This window comes from Heterocephalus glaber, unplaced genomic scaffold, assembly GCF_053883595.1.
Source record: "Heterocephalus glaber isolate CG9 unplaced genomic scaffold, H.glaber_assembly_v1.0 deba00000281, whole genome shotgun sequence".
Classification (NCBI taxonomy): Eukaryota; Metazoa; Chordata; class Mammalia; order Rodentia; family Bathyergidae; genus Heterocephalus; species Heterocephalus glaber.
In genome coordinates this window covers 33,368,312-33,391,996 of record NW_028258139.1, presented here as the reverse complement: position 1 = coordinate 33,391,996, position 23,685 = coordinate 33,368,312, and the positions used below count along the sequence as shown (strand labels likewise).

Sequence of the window (23,685 nt, the reverse complement as noted above, 5' to 3'; positions counted from 1 at the left end):
GTTGGGGACCAAACTTGGGTCCTTAAGCTTGTTAGACAAATGCTCTACCACCAAGCTAAATCCTCAATCCCTCCGCTAACCTTTTGACAAGGTGATGAAATTGAATTATCCAGTAATTGCAGATTATACATATATTAGAATAAAACCTGAAATGTGGTTTGTAAAGTTACAAAGATCTCAGAGCAGATTTCTGAGAAGATGGCAGAGCAGCAAACAGCAACAAATCAACCTGTCTGAGATTTGGAATCCAGACACTGGAATATTACAACTTGGAGAGGAGAGATATATCCTCAGGACCAAGGAAGGATATAAAGGAAAAATTGGAGCCCACAGAGAAAGATCTCAGAACTTACAGAACCTGGGATTTGCCAAATGGGACCTCTTCCTCCACCTTAAATTAATGTCTTTGAATAAATGCACTCATTATTCATTCAGCAATTGTTACTGAATCTTGTCTATGGACTAGGTCCTGTGAAAGGGTTTGGAATATTTTTGCCTGTACTTAGCCATGCTGTACATAATTTGTGTCATAGAATTATATTTTTAGTGATGCATCAGTCATTTCCTCATAACTAATGCTTTGTTTTCATGTATTTGAGTACAATCATCCTTCAGGAATAGGAGAGCTGTACTTCATGAGTACTGCTCTGGAATCAAGTGGGAAACCAGTCAGTAATACCTCTGATTGCTGAGTGCATGAGCAAGACCTATTCCTGTTAACACGCAGAGTGGCCATACAAAGCAGAAGATGAACAAGACCAAAAATTTATTATTTAATAAGGAGTTTGAATTCGTCAAACAATGTGTTTAGTGCCTGTTGTATGATAGGCATTCAGTTGACATTTTAAAAGAATTACTCTGTTTAGTTAGTTGCCTGCTAAATCTGGAGTCTTTTAAAAATGACATTAACCAAAAAAACCCCAAACAAACAAACTCCAAAAATGACATTAACCTTTTAATTTGAAAGGAATTAATTATTCTGTATTTAAGGGAAAATCGTCTATTTGAATATTTTGTAGTTTGAGAGAATATTTGTTATATTTGTAAAATGAAATGAATTTGCAAAATTTTTCCCCTTTTTCTACTCAGAAGAGGTCTTTGTCCTTGAACATAAAATACAAATAACCCTGTGCTGTTAATTATTGGCAAATCATCCCATTTTCAACCTAAGGAAATAAAGTAATGGATATACCAACAAAAGGTTACTAGTTAACAGGCATTGCCTGTGAAAGGTATAAGAGAATTTGAGCCTGATTGTAATTATCCTATCACCACTGCCAACAGTGAGATAACAAGCAGTCATGAAGTGGCTGGTGTCACTTATTTTAATTTTCCTACTACGTTTTACTGACTCCAGAACACTGCATAAAAATGCATATGGAATAGGTGAGATACTTTGCGTTTTTTGCCTTTTCTCTAAATTCTTTAAATTCTTAAATTCATAATTATTCATTTGACTTTAATTATGTATCACGTTTATTGTTCTACAGAAGAAAAATATTCAACTGGTGATTATATGTAAATGAAAGAAAGACTTATAATAAGAGTTTTACAAAATCATAGCAGGGCTTAACATAATCATATGATTGATGATTTGTATATTCCATGTTGAATTAATTTTTTGTAGAGTATTTAATTGGTAAGTATACCAACATTATACACTGCACACACACACACACACACACACACACACACACACACACACACACAACAAGCCAGGATCCAGTCTCCTTCACATACAGATTCTCCTTAGACTCATAAAATAAATGATATCTTTATTTTCTTTTTGGCAGTATTGGGGACTGAACCCAAGGCCTTTGCATTGAGTAACTTCCCCCGCCCATTTTTAATTTGAAACACTGTCTCCCTCCATCACCCAGGCTGGCCTCTAACTTACCATACTCCTGTCTCAGTCTCCCAGAGAGCTGGCATTACACGTGTTGCACCACCATGTTGGATGCATCTTCATTAATTCAGGAAAATGGGTTATTTGACTATCTGAAACAGTAATACTGTGACTGGCATCTGGAAGTGCCAACTGTAGTATAATTGTGTTTAAAAGAATGCATAAACAATATTTTTAATATTATTTGATTTCCAAGCCCATTAGAGCATTTGAATACAGAGGGAAATGAAACAACTGGAAACCATGAAACCTAGACTTTAAGTATTAGGTCTACTGTAAATAATTCTTATAATTTTATTATTTAGTTTTCTCAAGTATAAAATTAAGATGTTTAGACAGGTTATTCCTGATGTCTTCCCAGTTCTAAAGTCTATAATTCTAACAAGTACATTTACAAGTAGCAATGTTTGCTTTCCTGCTTGCTGTTGAAGACAGCACTTTTCATAAATTTGTTTTGTTTTCAGCTTCCACATTGGATTCCTCCCAGTGTTCTTCAGAGATGAATTTGGCTGACATGTAAGTTTTGCCAAGATAAATGCACTTTACATATGCAAAACAAGATGATTTCAGTTAGGTAATTAAATGAAATTGGTTAGCTCTATGAGTTTTAGATTGCAAAAGCAAATAGGACAATTTCAGAAAAGTTATTTAATATAAAGTGATACTGAAGAAGTTGAACTTTGGTCAATGCCTTAGATGCTAATCTCTAGATTATTTGAAATTCCATGGAGTTGGGCTGGGGATTTAGCTCAGTGGTTCCGGGCACCTGCCTCGCAGGTGCAAGGTCCCGAGTTTGATCCCAGGTACCAAAAAAAAAGTATTTGGAATTCCATGGAGTAAACTAAATAAGATTTTAGAAACTGCAGAGTAATTTTTGATCAGTGACAACTATGTAAAAATTCAGAAATTTTTCATCAATACCAGTAGAATTATAATATAATGCTCTCTTTTCTGCATATTGTTTAAATCTTAATAGCAAACTATAGGAGGTAAAATATTCTATTTTTTATTTATTGGAGAGCAAATTGTGCTCTGAATGCTGTTGCTGTGTTCCATATTTCTGAAATTTCTAACAGGGAACCTAAAGGCATGTGTTGCTGCTGCTGCATGCACATAGAAACCTGTGCAAACACTGCTTTGAGTCAGTGTATGAACCATGGTCCTGGAGCAGAACTTCATTGTGCTAAGAGTAAGACAGAGGCAGAGGTTTAATGATTATGACTTTGCTTAAATTAAAAGAAGAAAACTGTAAAGAATATAATTATGGGTGTATTAAAAGAGTGAGTGACTGAGAAAGAGAAGCCATTCTTTTGGGAAATCCACTTATTTTTATTTTTAATAGCTGTATGTATACTTACAGAGGAAGATGACCAAAAAAGCACTACTATTTCTTTTTTGATGACTAGAATCTAATTTTTAGAACAGGTCACTCTCTAATCAAGTCAGAATATAAACAGAAAAGAAAACAAACAAATGGAATGATATTTTAGAAAAATAAGCCCCATATGAGTCTCTTCCTTAAGAATTCAGGCATTTTTATTTCAGAGCTACCATATTCTTTGCCCAATTTGTCCAAGAAGCCACTTATGAGGAAGTAAGCAAAATGGTGACCGACTTATTGACTGTAGTCAAGAAACCCACTGGCAGTGAGCAGCCTGCAGAGTGTTTCGAAAACCGGGTAAGTGAGTAAAAAGTAAAGTACACTATGATACTTGACCAAAATTTAGCATGTGAAAGACAAGACACAGGAAAGGGATGTGTTTAAAGATGTGAAGATCTGTTGTGTGAAAGGAAAGTTTGAATAATTTGGAATTCCTGGAGAATGCAGTTGAAAAAAGTGAGTGGCTATTGTAACCAAACAATGTAACACAATGATTAAGAGTCAAGGTTCCAGAATAAGATTATTTGACTACAGGCATGTTACCTCTTAAAGCTTCAGCTTTCTCATCTATGACATCAGGGCTAATATTAAGTCCAATTCAAACTTGCCATGGAGATGGGTATAATAGTAGTAGTACACAGTGTGGTTGGCATTCTTCTAGGGACTGCTACAAATACATTGATAATCAAGTTATCTTATGGTATGGAGGATAGCACTGAAGATTCAGAACAGTTGTCCAGGGAGTCAGGAGATTCTGGATAGTTCTCACTGGCGGAATTCAGCTTTATTTACAAATATTACCTTATTAAATCTTTATAATAATTCTATGGGTTTGACACTAATATTCCAATTGAGGAAACTGACAGAGAGGCTAACTTCCTTAAAGGAATCACGAAATGACAGCACCGGGATTTAGAACAGGCTCTCTGGCTCCAGTGCTGATGTCTTTAGCAGTTTCATTATACGACAATAAACATGAAGCACACAGCACATGATTAGGCTTCCCAGATTTAGCAAAATAACAATAACATCAAAATGAATATTCTGGTAAGTCTAAATTTTACTTTCATTTCTTTAACTAATGCTGTGGATTGAATCCAGTTCCTCATACATGCTAGACAAGCACTCTGCCACTAAGCTATATGCCCAGGCCACCTCTCTTTTTAAATTTTTTAATTTGAGACAGAGCTTCAAACTTACCATCCTCCTGCTTCAGCCTCCCAGGTAGCTTGGATTACAGGCATGGATCACCATACCTAACAAATCTGAATTTCAGATAAACAATGAATACTTTTTTTTAATAAAAAGTTGTCCCAATATACAAGCTCAATAAATAATAGTTGTTGTTTATTTTATCTCAACAAAGAAATGAACTTTATATTGATTGGAGATATCCAACTATGGAATGGAATGTCTACAGAATTCATACTGTTGAAATGTGTGGAACATTTTAGAAGAGTTGCCTTTTAAGATATAAAGTGCTTTCCAACTCTGAAATTTCTGAATTAATAAAGATTTCTGTTTTCACCTATATTTATGTCTTTTTCTGATAATCCTTTAAAGCTGTATATATATACATTATGCAGAATATTTTCCCAGTTGCAGCTTTATGTCCAATTAGAGGGTCAAGGTAATGCTACAGATTGGTGATTTATCACTGTAAAGTTAAAGTATTTTTATGTGAACTGTGAATTAGAAGTCTTAATTAAGATTTTAGTTTTCTGAGAGCAATGAAACACACATATTCCTCAGGGGCTTTCTTTAAAATAGTGGTATCTTCATCTGATTTTGGTAAAATTAAAGCATCAAAGAAGGAACTATGTGCATTTTAGCTAAATCTGTAATTGTGACCCATCAAAAGACTTTCTGTTTTATCCCATCTTGAAATTGTTTTTATTTTTAAATAAAAATAATGTCCAATTTTAGATCAATGTCTGGTCATTAGAAAGCCACATGGAATGAGTATCTATTTCTGAAACATGGCTTATATAAAAAGATAAAACTTACATATCCTGGGGCCAAATTGTTGAAAACATAAAAGCGAAAAATAAAATAATTTAAAATCGAGGGAGAGAGACAAAAAAAATTTATGACCTTTTCTATTTAAAAAAATAAATTTGTCTAATACTCATGCTTATTACTCAAGTTGGGAAATTCAAATTCTATTTCCCAAAAGGAAGGCAAGAAAGCTGTGTTATCAGATTGACAATAAATATATTTGCATTATATGGGAAATCTTTTTTTTCTGATTTTTGGATAGTAGAAAACTCCTCATTTATTTTACAGAGTTTTTAAGTCAAGTTGATTGTCTTTCACCTAAACGTAAGAGCTTTCTTAACAGCTATCTGCATTTCTGGAAGAAATCTGCCATGAGAGGGCAATTGCTGGAAAGTATGGACTTGCAGACTGCTGTGCCCACAGTGAAGAAGAAAGGCACAAGTGTTTTCTTGCACGGAAAAAGGCTGCTACAGTATCCATTCCACCCTTGCAAGCTCCAGATGTGGTTACAAGTTGTAAAGTATATGAAGAAAACAGGGAGATGTTCATAAACAAGTAAGGAAGACCCCAGAATGGGAGCAGTACAAAGTAGAATGTGGTATTTCTATGAAGAAGTCAGAATAACACTTGAGATTGTATCTGAAAAGGCCTGTGTAAGACACTCAGGAGAACAACTTTGCAGACACATATGCTAACCACAGACAAGACTCATAGCTGACCCAGCAGCTCTGCCTGTAGTTCCAGGGGACACAGCTGGTATTTCCCTTTAATCTCTCAATTTTACCTTGCCCAAGAATATATTAACTTTGCACAAAGTGATTTCATCCATAGCCAAATATTGATGGTTTGTGTTTAACAAATTGCCTGGAAATAGGAAAAAAATTAGAGAAAGGGATAATTTAGAGAAAGGCATAATTTAGATGGATAAACAAGAATAAGGTGTACTGAGCACCTAGAATGTTGTAGGAACAAATGTTCATTGCACCAGGGATTGGCTTAATGATCTCCAACAACTTTTTGTTTTTGGTACCAGGGATCGAACTCAGGACCTTGTGCTTGCAAGCAGGCCCAGCGCCACTGAGCTAAATCCCTGGCCCAACCAACAACTTTTTTTTTTTTTGGTACCGGGGATTGAACTAGGGTCCTTGTGCTTGTGCAGCAGGTGGAGAAACCACTGAGCTAAATCCCCGGCCCAACCAGCAACTTTTGATATTGCTTCTCCGTTCTTCTCCATTGTTCTTCCTTTTTTAATTTTGTTAATGAGGAAATGGAAATCTGGAAGGTAAAGAGCAGGGTGAAGGCATGCTGCGTGTACGTTTGAACCCATGTTTTCTGTTACGAAAATCTGTGTCTTGCTTATCATTGCATCTGTCTTCCATGTTATTGCCTAAACCTGGGGAAGAGTATTTCCTCTTGTCTCTTCAGTGGATAGAGCCAGGGTGGATAATTCCATTCTGCATTTGAATAGGAAAAAAGAGTCCAAGATTTTGCTTTGTTTAGCCGAGGTCTGGCTTTGCTGATTCCTCAACATGTTTGAGAAGACTTAGTGGAAAAAAATTATTATAATATGAATCATAGCATTCCTGCCTATTTTTTTCAAAATAAATTCTCATATTGTGTGTTAGCTCTTTTGTCCCCCTGAAGATCTTTAGTGAGTATTTTTCTTGAAAATATCTGGAAAAATAGCACCATGTTCCCCTAAAGAATACAGTAAAGAAAATGTCCAATTTTGTTGCTGTTGCTGTTACCTGAACTTTTAAATTCCAGAGCCCAGCTCCAAGCAGTAGTAGTCTGGTGGTTATGCTTTTGAACACCCCTTGGCTCTCTTCACAGGTACATCTATGAGGTATCGAGGAGGCATCCCTTCCTGTACACACCTACAGCTCTCTCTTTGGCTGCTCGCTATGACAAAATATTTCCATCATGTTGCAAAGCTGAAAATGCAGCTGAATGTTTCCAAACACAGGTATTACATTTGCATGAATATCTGAACCAATGTACAGTCTGGCTGTGACTCAGTAAAAACCAAAGTTAAAAAAATGAAAATATGCTTTACGTGAAGGATGTCATTTTCAGAACAGAGCATAGTTCAGAGATCTGTTATTCTTTGTGTTTAAAATTGAATTTTCTGTTTTTTATTCATTCATTCATTCATTCTGCCAACACAATAATTATTCAGGAAATGAGTTTGGTGGGTTAAAGAAGAAAAGACAAAGGGAAAGATGCATGTGAATGAAAGTGAGCAGAAAGGGGAAAGACAAGGGCGGAGAAGAGGAGGATGAGAAGCAGAGAGCAAATGTTTACACTGTTCTCATGAGAACTGTGAGGAATGCTTTATATTCATTATCATTTTAGTCCTTAGAATAAATTTTATTAATAAATTATTGTCACTTAACAAAGAAACTTAGGTTTAGAGAAAAAAATAGCTTTCTTGGCTCAGATAGCTAGAAAATAACCACAATTATCTATTTGCCTCCAAAAGCTTCACAAAAATTTCATAAGAATCATGACTTTTCTCAATGTCAGGCTGTGATACAATCTTATTTTATGTAACTGAGCAGAAATCAGCAGGCATCAATGTATTTTAAAACTATAAAAGTTTTTTCATGATACCAACATCAAAATGTTTTTCTTTGAGGTATTTTTAATAAATCTGATTTGCATAGATACATATAAACTGAACTAAAAGAATGAATGAATAAATAATGTTCTTCAAATGTGCATGACATTTATAATTTTTAGCAAAAAACATTTTATGGAGCTTTATGTTTTACTTACACTTGTTGTTTTCCTCATTATTACAGTTTACAAAATGCAAGCTTCCTTAACATTTTATTTCTTCTACATCTAGGCAACATCAATTACAAAAGATTTAAGTGAAAGCAGCTTATTAAATCAACATGTATGTGCAATAATCAGAAATTTTGGGCCTCGGAACTTCCAAGCCGTGTAAGTTTAATCTTTAGCTAGAGAGATGGTTGTAGTCTGTAAAATACTCTCTGGCCACTCAGGTTCCCTTTTCCCATCATTGCTGTTATGGAGACGGAAGCCTTTATGAAGGCTACTGTGATTAGAATCATGAAATCTTGATCGACTAGAAAGAAGCTAACAGACCATTCTGCTACCTAATGCTCTCTAAAGCCTCATTCAGCCAGTGTATGGAAGAGAATATTAAAGTGTATACTAGTTGCCTACAGTTTGGAAAGCTCATTCAGTTTCTCCTGAAATCAAACTATACCTCATTAGACCATGTTTTTCTAGCTTCTCTGCAAACAAAGTTGAGCTTTGCTGAGAATCATTTAAAATGTGTGATTTAACAAGCAACTCTTTATATTAATTATGCTTCCTCTCCTGCTATAAGGTTCATTGTGTCAACCGTTGCTACCTCTTAAAATATTCCATTGAGACAGTAGTATTGGAGTTTACTGTCTGGTGAGGGGAAAATTTGAAAGTGCATAACTGGTTTAAAGTACTATTTACTCTTTTATCATGAAATATTTCTAATATGGGAAAACATCTGAGCTCCCAGTAAGGAGTGAGTATATGCATTCAGAGTTTGTTTGTTAAATGACATATTAAAACATTGTACACAGTGGACACCTACATGAAAGTTTTGAGTCATAGAGGTAGTTCCAAAGACCAAGCAAAGTATTTCTTGGAAGAGGTCAGATTTATTCTTTAGCTACCTTCCAAATCTATTAGAAATTTAAAGACTGATTCATGAACTACTTTTTTAATCTTAGTAATAAAATAGAAATTAACATCTGGTTAGAATAACTTTAAAATTTACCTGTAAATGATTAAAGTTAAATGTTCTAAGTTTACAAAGAGAATCCATCTTCATCAGTAGCAAAAACTGATTTGCTCAAGTGAGCAACAGCTTCACACAGACATCTCTTAAAATTGAATTGAGTAGCAGAAGGAGCCAGAATTTTTATTTTTCACTTCCCTCTGGCACTCTATGTGATTTGGCATGATGACATGTTGGGAGTGCTTAGTCTATTCCTCTTTCCTCCTCCATTTCATTGATTTGCACATGCATAACCTGCCCTAGATTCCTAGAAGTATTTTTTAGCTCCCAAGTGAAAATTATATTTTCACTTAATAATTTTCTACTTCTTAATTTCTTAATTTTTAATATGTCTTTCCACTCATCACAATGATCCAAATGCTCAGCATCAGGGATGAACAATGCAAAGATATAACTCATATCAATTCCCAAGGAAGGGTTAAGCAAAAGATAAATTACTTTCAAACCATTTTTGGGCCCAGGTTATGATTCACAGAACTACTGACTTGAAAGATGGAGCAGAAATTCCCAAGACTTAGGGCACATTTCCTTTCTTTTTAAACACCACCACATTTTAGTTCTTTCTCTTTGAAGCTTTAACTGTAGTGATTCTCTAATAATACTGTTGCATTTTGATAGGTAACCAATATTGATTTTTAAATCCCCTCTCCTAGAACTATTACTAAACTGAGTCAGAAGTTTCCGAAAGCGAATTTTTCTGAAATTCAGAAACTGGTCCTGGATGTAGCCCACATCCATGAGGAATGCTGCCATGGAAACGTGCTGGAATGTCTGCATGATGGGGTGAGGAGTTTTGCTTCCTACCAGTGATCTACTTCCTCTCCCTTTTCTTTTTTTCTGTTTCACTTTAAAAGAGAGAAGGCTCTCTAGCTTGGGTTGGTCATGGAATGGTCATCAGGGTACCAAGTGAGTGTCAGACTTCTTGATAGTACAGTTTTAAACTATCTTTGATCCTGGTTTTCACTTTAGGGGTGCTCCCATTTTGTGAGACAAGGACCCATCCACTTTTTCTAAAGAAGATGTGATCTCTCAGGAGGCAGCAATGTAAGATCTTGGAGGGGGAGTGGAGCTCTTAATCTTTAAGGCATTTGTTTTCCAATCCCTGCATTTCTTCACTTGACAAATATATAATGAATACTTCCTATTACAAGACACAGTGAGGGATATTTGTGAGGAAGGCATAAGTTGATGACAGGGAATTTATAGTTTGATAGGAGAGAAGACAGTGACTTGCTGGAGTTGGTCTTTTGCTTACTGTTATCTCTGGAACACCTATCACATGAAAGGCATTCTTATAGTGTGTGGGGTGAAAAAGTACAACAAAAAGGACACTCGAAAGAGATGTGTGAATAAAGGACTTTGGGAAAGTTGAGTACAAAACCCCAAAGCTCCAGATTTCTGGAGTGTGCCATAGTCAGGGAGACGAAGAAGCGTGACTACTTGGGGCTTATCTTGGGCCCCCTGGGTGCTGTGAAAGAGAATGCCACCCCAATCCTGCCTTGTGTGGTCTCCTGAGATGCACCCTCTCCAAGGTACTAAGGACCACTTTCTCAGATGTTCACATGGCTTGAAAACCAGGCTGAACCATGATGGCCATGAAGATGCAGTGCTTACCACAGTCACCTCCTACAGGTCTCTGGCCAGACAGATTGGGTTCAGCAGTATGCTGAGGCCAGGGCAGCTAGAAATTCAGCCCCTGAGTGCTGCAAGGGCAGGAGTGTGGAAGAGGACCTGGGAGAGGCTGCCCAGCTATTGTGGAAGAATTTACCTCCTTATTAGAAACAGCAACAAGAACTATTTCATTTTTCTTTGAGAGCAGTTTTCTCAATGGCAATCTTATTGATTTTCAGTCATTTTAATAATTAGGTTTTAAATTTTTGGAGCTCAGAACCACTCTTTCCTTCAAAGTGGAACAATGGATTTCAGTCTGCTATGTAGGGTGGGTTTTAACACCTGAGAGTAATGAGCTGTAATTGTCCCTCCTGAGAACGCAGACGCTTATCCAGTTCGTCTGCACATCGCCCTCTGCAGGACTCGCTGGGTCAGTGCAGGCGGCTCTGAGGGAAGAAAGCTTTTTCTCTTGGTCTACCACACCAGCTTCCGTTGCTGCCCAGGGGCAAATTTAAGTATCAGTAGAAAGTGCTGTTTGACTTGAGTAGCGCATTCTTTCACCTCTTGTTCTGAAGGGTTTCTATTAAAATAAATCAGTGGAGTTCAACTGAAAACTGTGGAGGAGTTGAGCACGTGGTGATCAGAAAGGAGGAGGAAAGGCAGAAGGAGGAGAGAGCTCTCTTTGGCACACACTTTGTCTCCGAAAGCGCTGTCTCCTCAGAGCGGCTGAGTTTCTACCTTAGAGAATAAACCTTAAGTTTATATTTTGTTTTCCCGTAACAGGAGAAAATAATGTCGTACATCTGTTCTAAGCAAGACACTTTGTCCAGCAAAATAGCAGAATGCTGTAAATTGCCCCTCCTTGAACTCGGCCACTGCATAATCCATGCAGAAAACGATGACAAACCTGAGGGTCTCTCATCAGACCTGAGCAAGTTCCTAGGAGACAGAGATTTCGGCCGATTTTCCCCAGGGGAGAAAACAATGTTCTTGGCAAGGTAAGGCGTGCTGGCAGTGTGCGTCCACGCCCTGGCTCTCCAGTGACCTTGGGTCTCTGTGGTGTTGAAGGGGAGGCGAGGGCCAGGGCTTTCAACTCGATTATGTGAGGGTGCTAGTTGTGATGTCCTGAGCGAAATGGATGCCAGCTGATAACGAGGGGACAGGGAATGGGATCCAGTAATAAGTAGGCTTTCACTACTGCTGTTAACTGGCTCAGTTATGAAGATACATTTTATTTATATCAATTTCTTTGGAATAAGAAGCATTATCACTGTATTGGTTAGTGCTTTGAAAGTCACCATTACACTTTCAAATATATTATAAATATTTTATAAGGAGAAGTGCTCATGATTAAGAATTTGCTCTTTTGCTATCAATGCTCAAAAGGTTTCCCCAAAATACATCTCAATAGATATTGCTAGATAGAAGATCTTTTATTGGAACAATTTATTTGCTATTTATTGAATATGAGTTTTATTTTTTATTAATTATATTGGTACATTTAAGGTATACAATATAATGATGTTCATCATTGGAAATTTGCAACTTTACATAATCCATATTGGTTCTTATTTTTTTCCCTTTCCCCTGCCCTCCCTTCAACCCCTCCACCCCTCCCTATCTACAAAGATTTTGTTTCCATTTTTCTTTTTCTCATATTAATTCCATTCCCTACTTTCTCTTCACCTACCCCTCCCATTTCCCCTTCCCCTTTGTCCCTTTTCTTCCTATTTCACCTTATGTATTATCCCTTTTAGTCCTTATTTAAACTTTCAGTTTCTCATACTAGAGAAACTATTCTGTATTTTCACATGTGTCCTATTTATGTCACTTAAGAGTATCACCTCAACGTGCATCCATTTAGCTATAAATGTCCCTAGTTTCTCATTCTTCATGGCTAATACTCCATTTTATAAAAAACCCACATTTTCTTTATCCAGTCTCCAGTTGATGGGCAATTGGTTGTTTCCAAGTTTTAGCTATCACGAATTGTGCTGCTATGAACATGGGTGCACATATACCACTGTGGTATGATTCTTTTAATTCTTTGGAGAAGATACCCAGCAGGGAAATAGCTGAGTCAAATGAGACCTCAAATGAGACCTAATCCTAGTGCTTTGCAGTATCTCCATACTGATTTCCACAGTGGTTGCACCAGCCTACACTCCCATCAGCAGTGGAGCAGGGTTCCTCTTTCCCCACAGCCCCACCAGAATTTGTTATTGGTTGATTTCATGATGGCAGCCATTCTTTCTGGGGTGAGGTGGAATCTCAGTGTTGTTTTAATTTGCATTTCCCGAATGATCGGTGACGTTGAACGTATTTTCTTAAGTTTTTTTGCTATTTCTACTTCTTTGTCTGAGAAATGTCTATTCATTTCAGATGCCCATTTTAGGATTGCATCTTTAAATTTGAGAGGTCTGATTTTTTAAAGTTCTTTATAGATTCTAGATAGTAGTCCCTTGTCTGAGGGACAGCTGGTGAAAATTTTTTCCCACATTGTGGCCTGTCTCTTTACACTGTTGGTGGTTCCTCTTGCTGTGCAGAAGCTATTTAATAAGAAGAGATCCCACTTGTTGATTGTTTATGCTAGTTCATGGGCAACTAAGGTTTTGTTCATAAAATCTTTTCCTACACCAATGTCTTCAAGAGTTCTTCCTAACCTCTTTTCCAGTCAGTTTAGTGTTTCTAATTTAATATTTAGATCTTTAATCCATTTCAAGTTTAGTTTAGTGCATGGTGAGAGATATAGGTCTAGTTTTAATCTTTGGCAAGTTGAAACTCAGTTTTTCCAGCACTATTTATTAAATAGGCTATCTTTCCTTCAGTGAGGTTTTTTTGGCTCCTGGGTTGAAGATGATGTGGCTTAGTACATCTGGAGTTGTTTCTGTATTTTCTAATTGGTTCCACTGGTCCTCAGGTCTGTTTCTTTTCCAGTACCATACTGTTTTTATCACAGTAGCTTTGCAGTATAGTTTTAAGTTGGGGATTGTGATACCCTGTACCTTGTCTTTATTTCCTAGAATTGGTTTTGTTATTCTAGGTCTCTTCTTGTTCCAAATGAATTTTTGGATTGTTTTCTCCAGGTCTGTGAAGTATGCTGCTGGGATTTCAATTGGGATTGCATTGAATCTATATAGCAGATTTGGAAATATGGCCATTTTCACTATGTTAATTCTTCCTACCCAGGAGCAAGGGATGTCTTTACATTTTCTGATATCATCTTCAATCTCCCTTTTCAGAGTGCTATAGTTTTCAGAGTAGAGGTCTTTGATTTCTTTTGTTAGGATGATTCCTAGGTATTTCAGTGTTTTGGATGCCATCTTGAGAGGAATTATTTGCCCTATTTCTCTCTCAGTGAGTCTATTGTTCATGTAGAGGAATGCTATTGATTTTTGTGTGTGGTTCTTGTATCCAGCTACTTTACTGAATTTGGTTATTAAGTCTAGAAGACTTTTGATAGAGTTCTTAAGGTCTTCTATATAGAGTTATCATGTCATCTTCTAATAATGACAATTTGAGGTCTTCATTTCCTATCATTATTGCTTCTATTTCTTTCTCTTGTCTAATTGCTGTGACTAATGTTTCCAAAACTGTATTGAACAGAAGTGGTGATAGTGGACATCCTTGTCTTGATCCTGATTTTAGTGTGAAGGATTTCAGTGTTTGACCATTTAGTATGATATTGGCTGTTGGTTTTTCATAGATTGCTTTTATCAGATTGAGGTAGAGTCCATCTATTCCAATTTTTTGAGGGTTTTTATCATGAATGGGTGTTGGATTTTGTCAGATGCATTTTCTCCATCTATTGAAATGATCATATGGTTATTGTCCTTGGTTCTATTAATATAGTGTATTACATTTATTGATTTGCATATGTTGAACCATCCTTGTATCCTTGGGAGAAATCCCACTTGGTCAGGGTGTATGATCTTCTTGATGATCTTCTGCATTTTATTTGCCAGTATCTTATTAAGGATTTTTACAAGTTTTATTTTTTTAAGAAAGTAAAAACATGTTTAGAGACATTTGCAGAACAATAGTTTAAACTAGATGTGTTGATGCACACCTGTGGTCCCAGCACTAAGGAGGCTGAAGCAGGAAGATCATCATGAATTTGAGGCCAGCAGTTTGGTCTGTGTAGTGAGTTTAAGACTAGTTTGAACTACATAGCAAGACCCTGTCTCAAAAAGAAACAAACTCGTTACTCTACTGTAATATAATTTGTAGGCTATATTCTTATTCTATTTGCCTTTAAGGGAAGCAAGCAGTCAAGTTAATACATTTTCCTTTGGCATGTGTGCCCATGAACACTAGTAGAGGAGGGATATGCAAAGCTCTTAGGACATTATTCTTAATGACCTCCAAAGGTCTTTCTCAATTTAGGAGTCTGATTCTAACATGGTAATGAAAATGATGATCTGGTTTTCCTTTTAATATTCTCTGAAGACATTACTTTTTTGTTGCATTAAAATTAGACTATTGCACATTGTTCATACTGCTAAATAAAATTGCAGAAACTAGAACAAAGACCACATTTAAGAGAAAATTTAGTGGTGGTAGAACTAAATACAACCAATTTCTATAACTTGGAGATACAATTAGTAAGTTCAAGAGTTACCTTTAAGTTTACACATCTATGTACATCTAAAGTTGTTTGTTTAATAGAAGCAATTCTTTCATTGCAAAGAGCCTTTGCAATAGAAATCTTCCAGGGTACTGCCATCACACTGGCCAGGTGAGCCATCTAGAGCAGCTGCCCTTGACCACGTGTTAAATTAGTGGCCCCTCCACTTGGGCCACCTTTTTTCCTCTTTTCCACCTTTCTTTAGTCCTCTTCATTGATTTATCACTGCCTGAGAAACATGAACTACATCTTGTTTAATGTTTTTGTTTACCTAATATGTGCTTTCAGAGTGTAGACATTTCATCATATATAGCATAGGTTCCTTAAAACAATGTTAGCATAAAGCACTGGAAGACATATTTATTGAATGAATGAACATAAACTCCACAATTGAAAAGCCAAAGTGTGGTGCAAAAGATAATAAAATACCATTTTACAGGACAATTTGAGGAACTATAGTTTGTATTATATAGATAGTCATAGAATTCAAATTATATTTGATGTCCAGCTTTATTTATGATTTTGAACTCCCTCCCTCTTCCCCCTCTCTATCTATACATATATTCATTTTGTCTGGGTTCCAATAACTTCTGATACTTTTATCCACATATTTCAGTTTTATTCATGAATATTCACGGAGACATACTGAACTTGCTGTCTCAATAATACTAAGAGTTGCTAATGGATACCAGGAGCTATTGGAGAAGTGTTTCCAATCTGAAAACACTCTTGAATGCCAGAATAAAGGGGTGAGTTGTTCTAGAATTTTAGGGAGAATCTGAAAATCTAGAGTAAGCATCATCCACTAAAAGTACTATTTGAGGTGGGGGTGTAGCTCAGTGGTAGAGTGCTGGCCTATTGTGTGAGAACATGGGTTCCATCCCTAGCAACACCACCAAAAATAAATGAATAAATAAACAAATAAATAAGCAAGCTGTTTGAAAGCATCAAGTTATAAGGAAATATCTAGTTACATCTATGAATTGATAATCTAGATATTAAGTAGTTATTAATTAGTAATTGGCAACTGACTTACTTAAGAAATAAAAATGTTGACCAAAAGTTTTTTGATGTACAAAATGAATATTCATTTTTCAATAGCTTCAGAAAGACAAGAATTCTGTATAAAAGAACTGTTACATTTGATCTCCAAATTGAGTTCTGCCACCAAATAATTTTGTGATTCACAAAGTTTTAAATTTAGTGTCCTCCAAAGTCCATTTGCTGTAATTCTCAAAATTCATGCTTTACCATCTTTAACATTTAAAAATCCTCTCAGAATGGTTTCATAGTAGAATAAAAGATTGGTCAATTTTATATTCAAAATTATATGTTCACAAAGAAAGAAAAATGTTTGTAATAACACTGTGCTTTCAGGAACAAGAACTGCAGAAATATGTCCAGGAGAGTCAAACAATGGCAACTCGAAGCTGTAGCCTCTTCCAGAAACTTGGAGAATATTACCTGCAAAATGCGTATGTCCTTGTAAACAGTGTTTTCAGTGATTTAAAATTGTTAACAGGTAAAGGGAATATAATCTAAATTAGAGTGTAGTGGTTCCTTTAGTTTCAGGCCCTTTTGGATGGAAGTCAGGAAAATCTGATGACTTAATTGTTTCCAAGAGAAGGTTGTCTCCCCCTTCTTCCTTTTAGGGAGGGGCAGGGATGGCCTGCACAGTCTGGTCTGTGGAACTGGTTGCAGGTGCCCCAAATCCTGCAGATTTTTGCAGTAAAGATATCCACTCTGCCATAGCTTGTCACAGTGAAAACACCAAGAAATCACAGAATCAATGAAACCGGGACTGAAAATAGAAGTCAGCCTCCCGCTCAGGGTTTGCCTTCCCATGGTGACAGACTGGGTGAATGGGAGTAGAGCACATCTCAAAACCTGGTCCAAATGCCTCCTGTCTTCTGACACCAGAGAAGGGTCTGTGAGAAGAAGCAAGGAGTCAAAAAAACTCATGAATAAATTAACAGGAATGGGGAAAATGCTTCTTTCAGGTTTCTCATTGCTTACACGAAGAAAGCCCCCCAGCTGACCTCATCCGAGCTGATGGCCTTCACCAGGAAAATGGTGACCACAGCAGCCACATGTTGTCAACTCAGTGGGGACAAGCAGTTGGCCTGTGGGGAAGGAGCGGTGAGTGATTGGGTTTCTTCAGTCCCATCTCCTTTGTGCTAATGTGGCGATGGCCTTTTAGGTGTGTTCCGTGAGTTGTGGTTAGAGCTGTCCTAAGAACTCGGCTCTGAATGGTGCTGTGGCTGGCCTTCCTGTCCTAGGATGGCTAGGGAAGCACAGTCAGTTCATTCAGCAATGTCTGTGTGAACGTTAAGCACAGCAAAGATGGAATGACTGTTATGTTATTAACTCCATGGTTTCCTTTATTTTTTCACTAAATGCTTACTTTAATGTTAGAAAAGAGGAAAAGCTTCACTTTTGACAGACTAAAATTAGTCATTTAGATTTTTGCTGTTTGTATATAATCTTATTGTTAGGAACAATTTATTCCCTTTGACAGGGTGTAGGGAACATGATAGAGTAAGTCCCATGTTCTGGAGAGTAGGATGACTTTCCACTTAGTAATTCTAATAATCTTCACTTCTTTGTCACTCATGCCATACATGTGAGTACAGATTGAATTTTAAATTACTCTTTTCCTTAGAGTCACCACTGTAAACAAAATTGTTTATTTCCTCCCTCATCTTGACAATGGGGAATTATTTGCTAGTTAATTTTCACATCTTGGAACTTTTCACAAAATATTAGCTGCAAAATGAGGGTTTCCTGTGGCTGGGGGTCACCTCAACTAGGCTGAGCCTTCTCCTTGTGAGCATGATGATGCAGGAGTGCAGACCTTGGAGGTCAACTTCCTTCCCAAGCTCCTTTCTCCACTTATGAGTCACATCATAGGTGACAGACACTGGCTGTCACCAACCATGAGCTGTTTTATCTGACATTTACGAGTAAAAACTGTACCATCCTCATGAGGTGACTGTCTTTAAATAATTTGAGTCATGCAACATTGGGCTGATATATAGTATGCACACAGAACATGTTAATATTTATTGAAAGTACTGCTAGGTATTTAAGAAATATCTTTAAGTGTGGAAGGTGAAGAAAGGAAAATCTTAAAGACACACATTGGCCCTATTTCTTTTCTATTAGCTTTATGCATGTATCTATATATGTATGTAGGTCTAGATAGATAGATGTGAAAGGACTAGTCTTACCTTCAGATAGTGACTCACTGTGTCTTAAAGTAAAGTTCAACTTCATAAATACAGAAAATAAGCCCCTGTGCAACTGGAAGCCTGTTTCAAATAGTTGACCAAAAGGTGGAAGGACTGTTCTCAGTGTCACATCTGTGGCTAAATGCTAAATGCATGTGTTTTTTCCTAAATAAATATGGAAACACAGGGATCTATAATATGGCAACACATCAGACAGTAAACTCGTGTAGGTGGCTACACAGACATCAAACTTTCCTATAATATTAATTATAACTTGCTAGGCATTAAATTATCACAAGAGCTTTCTGGAAATCTAAATCACCTTGTGGTAAATGTCAATCTCTTTGTTTTCTTTCTCATTATCCCAACCAGGCTGATCTTATTATTGGACAGTTGTGTATCAGACATGATGCAAGTCCCGTGAATCCTGGTGTGGGCATTTGCTGCAATTCTTCATATGCCAACAGAAGACCATGCTTCAGCAGTCTGGTGGTGGATGAAACATATGTCTCCCCACCATTTTCTGCTGACAAATTCATTTTCCATAAAGATCTGTGCCAAGCTCATGGTGTAGCACTACAAGAAATGAAGCAAGAGTAAGAAATTGTTATTTTCTAGCATGGAGAAGCCCAACAATGCCAGGAAGCAGTTGAGACTTCTGCTTTGCAACCCTCACATTCCCCTCACTAGAATATTTTACCTTTAAAGAGATTAAGACGCTTTTCAAAAATAGCTTTGTCTCAGTATTTGCTGTTGCAAAATTGTCTCAATTGTAACTTCTCATGATGCATTTTAGGGCTAAGGAAAAGGAACAATCTCTCTTGGGGAGTTAGGATGTATCTTTATAGTAAGTCTGGCACATTCATTGTGAGCATAGGAATCATGGAATTAAGTCTTTATGCTTTAAAGAGCATAATTAAATGTAATACAGTGTGGATGTTAAGAAATGAAATATATATTTTGTTTCATGACATGAGGCATTCTCTAATGGCGATAGTCTTGCAGATCAGTTGAACTTACGTTCTTCAAACACCCATGCATTTTAATACTTGCTTTGAAAATGGTCTTCCTTCCTTGGGAAACTGCTCATTCCTTTTTCTCCATCATAGTCTGAGGTGTGTTTCAGGAACACTGAGAATGCTCTTTCCTCTGTCAAGCTTTCCCTGTTGTTCAGGCAATAATAGTTTCAAGAGGAATGCATTATGGAACAAGTCACCAGGGCTATCAGTGCCTAGGGAAAGGTGTGACCATGGTGGGTTGCAGAGACTGGAAATATGAGTTGCTGAGGATGAATGAGACACACTTTAGGAGAGAGAACAGGAAAGAATATACTAGGCATGCAAGAAAGATGTTTAACTACATAGAAGAATGGCAGAACTGTGAAATAGTGTTGTACCCATGGAGTGCACAAGTCCAGGCCAGAGAGTATGTGGCCTATTCCATCCTGGTTCCTCCTGATGCAAGTGCTTTAGATGAGGAGTGCATGCTGCATCTGGTGATGGGTTGATGGCATCATGGCTTCTGGGCTCTGAAAATTCTCTACTAGGAAGGCTTTAGAAAAAAACCATTGTATAAAACATTTCCTTGTTTTGAATTATAGGCTTCTCATTAATCTTGTGAAGCAGAAAGTGCAGATAACAGAGGGACAGCTTGAGACCATCATTCAAGATTTCTCTGGCTTTTTGGAGAAGTGCTGCCACCATCAGGAGCAGGAAGCCTGCTTTGCAGAAGAGGTCTGTGAGGCTTGCTTCCCTCTCAGAATGCTTGGGGAAATCTTCTGTAGTGAGGAATTAAAACAATAGCCCAAAGTCTGTGACTTTAAAAACAATGTTAGAAGATTTAAATTTCATTTAAAAATAGATGGAAGTATTTTATGAGATATAAAAAATAATAACATTTTTTGTCAGATATTAAGAATTCTAATTTTAAAATATATTAAGAAAATTAGTAATTTTGACTTATTTCCTAGAAGGAAAAACTATTAAGTGAATATATAAATAATCAATTACAATTTAGACAATTCTGGCTTAAAATTAATTTAGTTAAAAGGATTAAAATAATTTAATGGTAAATTAGTTATATAAATGGGATATAGGGAGAATATGTATGGAAAGTGCTTTTGAACTTATTTAGGAGTGAGCCTTTGTATTTTAACCAAGTAGTAATTAGGGCTGATCTTATTGCAATTACTTAGTGGTTTGAGATGGGTTGGTAATTGGCTACATTTTTTTTATCTTCCTGGTTTCTGCTTTCCCAGTTTTTTGTATCAGAGGTGTATGTCTTTACTTTCTTGATTTTTAATTTGATTAATCCACAAACCAGTGAATTCACTGTAGACTGTGGGAGTTACCTGTGGGACTGGCATAACCATCCATTCCTTTATCTAATTATTATTTCTTAATTTTTTAGGGCCCAAAACTGATTTCAAAAACTCGTACTTCTTTGGGAGTTTAAATTACTTCAGGTAACAAAAAATTCACATAAATCTACATATTATGTTGATTCTCTTCAAATATCATTCCATGTGAGATTGATCCTGAGAAGTAACTTTAGTTTTCTCAAAAAATACAATGAAATTCAATTAAAACATATTGGAACAAAATTATGTCTAAAATGTTAGTAACTCATCAAATGCAAAATTCTTTTAGTTCACTTCAAAGCCTTCAGAGAATGCCATTGGAAGTCCTCACTATCTGTCTCCATTTTCCTGCTATAGAATAATGTACCCTGTTACCTTCTGTATCTGTTCACTTAATTAGCACTTAATATAAATTTTTGTCTATATTGCAGAGGGAAGAGGAGAGAGTCTTTGTGGTTTGGTGGGAACTCCAGTTTAATTTCAAATAACAATACTTTAAATAAATGAAATGATGAAGATTTTTTTGATGAAGATTTTTATGTGAGATATCTCCTATGATAGAAATAAAGTATCTCCAAATGTTTCTTGTCTGATTATTTATGAAACCTTATAGAAAATTTCTCTAGTTGCGTTTACTATTATCTGAAGCACATTCTGTTCAAAAAGCATTCAGTATTGTCTATGGTAGCAGGATAATGCCACCCAAAGGTATTTACAACCCTAAAGGTGAGGCTACCTGGTGACCTGAGAAAATGTTTACAAGTTAAGCACTGTTGGGCACTTCCAGGGCCCATCATTCCTCAAAGACCACTTATGTATTCTAACATATCTGGAGATGAGAAGAGAAATTATGATTTTATAGAATTCATAAAAATTTAACATCAATTTTTTTCTTAATCTTATTGAGCTCTCTATTTACAGACATGTTAACACACATATCAACTGTGCTAAAGTTGTTTCTATTAAATGCAATTATATTAGAGGCTGGTCAGACCTCCAATCACCTGACCAGGGTACAGTGGTAGGATAATAAAAGATAAGACAAGATCTTAATACATGAATGGGGGGCCCAGGACAATCAAAACTTTTGTCAGGCTGAGACACTGTCTTCTGGAGTTTGTCACTATTTATTGAACACACAGCTTCTTGAAGGGGCAAAGGCCAATATAGGGAACAGTGGAATGGAGAGCACTGATGTAAGCAGGGTCCTAGCAAAAAGGGAATGAGACAATCTAGCAAGAACAGCTCATAAGTAAATGGGAAACTTGTTTCTTCCCATGGATTAATTTTTGCCTCTATAGGAGTTTTCTGTACAAGTCAAGCTGCCCTTAGCTGCACTACTGTCTTGACATCCAAGACATTGCAGTGTCACGGATCATTGAGACCTCCACTGTAACAAGTGGTTGGGTGTTTTTCCATTCCCACACACCAACTGCTGGTTCTTTAGGCAAGTCATTGTAGGCTAGTAAGCAGACTCAAACTTTTAATATGAAAAGCCAGTTAATGAATTTGTAGCTCATTCAGGGTGGTCTCCATCACAATTAATATTTTTATCAGTTATTCTTTTTATCCCACAACTGTCTCCTGCCACTCCCTGGGTAGAAGGCCCATTTCTGGGTATTGTCATTGTCTCCAGTTATTGCAGTAGAGAAGGAAGCAAATAGCAATGCCACAAGACTGTGAGCATTGGAGAGGTACAGAAAATGTGTGAGGGAATCTAAGGGCTGTAAGACCATTCTGGTTGGAGAAAGTACCATAATCACTGAAAGAGAATCTTAGAAGAATGAGGCATAAATAATTTGGAGTAAAGGAGAAGGCCATTTCAGGAAAGTGGATACTATGGCTCAAAGGACAGTATGTTCCAAAGCATAAGGAATAGTTTTAGGTGAGCACAGGGTGGGTAGGAAAAGAAGATGGACTTGGAGCATCAGGCAAGATACAGAAGCTATGGAACACTAAGCCAAATTCCCAAGCGGCTGGACAGTAGTGTGTAACAGGAGACCAAAGATATTACAAGCAAAGGAGTATCATCAGTGGTTAGTTTTTAGGAAGATAACTTGTGAGAGAGCGTACTGGGGGTGGTGGGTAGAAGAAAGAGTAGCGAGGGGTAAAGTCAGTAAATGGTGACAAAAGACCAGATCACCAGCAGGGAGACTGTTTATAGTATCAGCTTTGAATATATATCTAAAAATTATTTTCACGCTTTGGCCCATGCTCCAGGAGAAACTATTACTCTTGAAAATGAAATGAGCTTTCAGTTTTACCTCTGAAATAGGTCAGATAATCTCATGGGCAGGAGATGGGAGAATCCTTTACCCTAATTCATGGCTCCTTACCCACGAAAGTTGAAGTTACACCCTTTACCCTCTTTTGCAAACAGTGTATGTATGCAATTTTCTCTACTCTTATTGCGAGGACGAGGGAGGCTATAGCAGCAAAGGGGAAACTATGGACAGAAATAGCTGCTGATCCACATCTTACACTAGAAGTAGAGCCCCTAAAATGTCACACTCATGACTCAATGGAAAGTGTTGCCTGTAGATTCATGCAATTTTTTTCAGTTTTAATTTCCACCTATCACTAAAGCTAGTTCCTACACATGCTTTGTATCATCTATATTGCTTTCTTCTTTGCATTTTTCCTTCATTTCAAATGCAGAATCTGTGAACTTTGTTGGATTTTGATGTAATTCTGAAAGTTATGCTGGGTGTGGTGGCACATGCCTATAATCCTAGCACTTGTATGACTGAAGCAGGAAGATT

The 23,685-nt window shown here is 36.8% G+C and overlaps 1 protein-coding gene across 1 annotated transcript; it reads left to right on the top strand.

The window, feature by feature from the left end:
- The first annotated feature begins 1,221 nt into the window (after window positions 1–1,221).
- Window positions 1,222–21,506, top strand: Afp (alpha fetoprotein). Its single transcript, XM_004838012.2, has 15 exons — window positions 1,222–1,386; window positions 2,371–2,422; window positions 3,452–3,584; window positions 5,629–5,840; window positions 7,119–7,251; window positions 8,137–8,234; window positions 9,750–9,879; window positions 11,491–11,705; window positions 15,951–16,083; window positions 16,712–16,809; window positions 17,335–17,473; window positions 18,937–19,160; window positions 20,165–20,297; window positions 20,974–21,028; window positions 21,355–21,506. Exons 1-14 carry the CDS (start codon window positions 1,302–1,304, stop codon window positions 21,016–21,018), a joined length of 1,830 nt encoding a protein of 609 aa, XP_004838069.1. The 5' UTR covers window positions 1,222–1,301; the 3' UTR covers window positions 21,019–21,028; window positions 21,355–21,506.
- The last annotated feature ends 2,179 nt before the right edge of the window (window positions 21,507–23,685 follow it).

Coding starts and splice junctions, on each gene's coding strand:
- Afp (XM_004838012.2), top strand. CDS start 1,302: ATGAAGTGGCTGGTGTCACTTATTTTAATTTTCCTACTACGTTTTACT. Junction 16,084..16,711: donor TTGAATGCCAGAATAAAGGG/GTGAGTTGTTCT, acceptor CTGTGCTTTCAG/GAACAAGAACTGCAGAAATA. Junction 20,298..20,973: donor AAGCCTGCTTTGCAGAAGAG/GTCTGTGAGGCT, acceptor TTAATTTTTTAG/GGCCCAAAACTGATTTCAAA.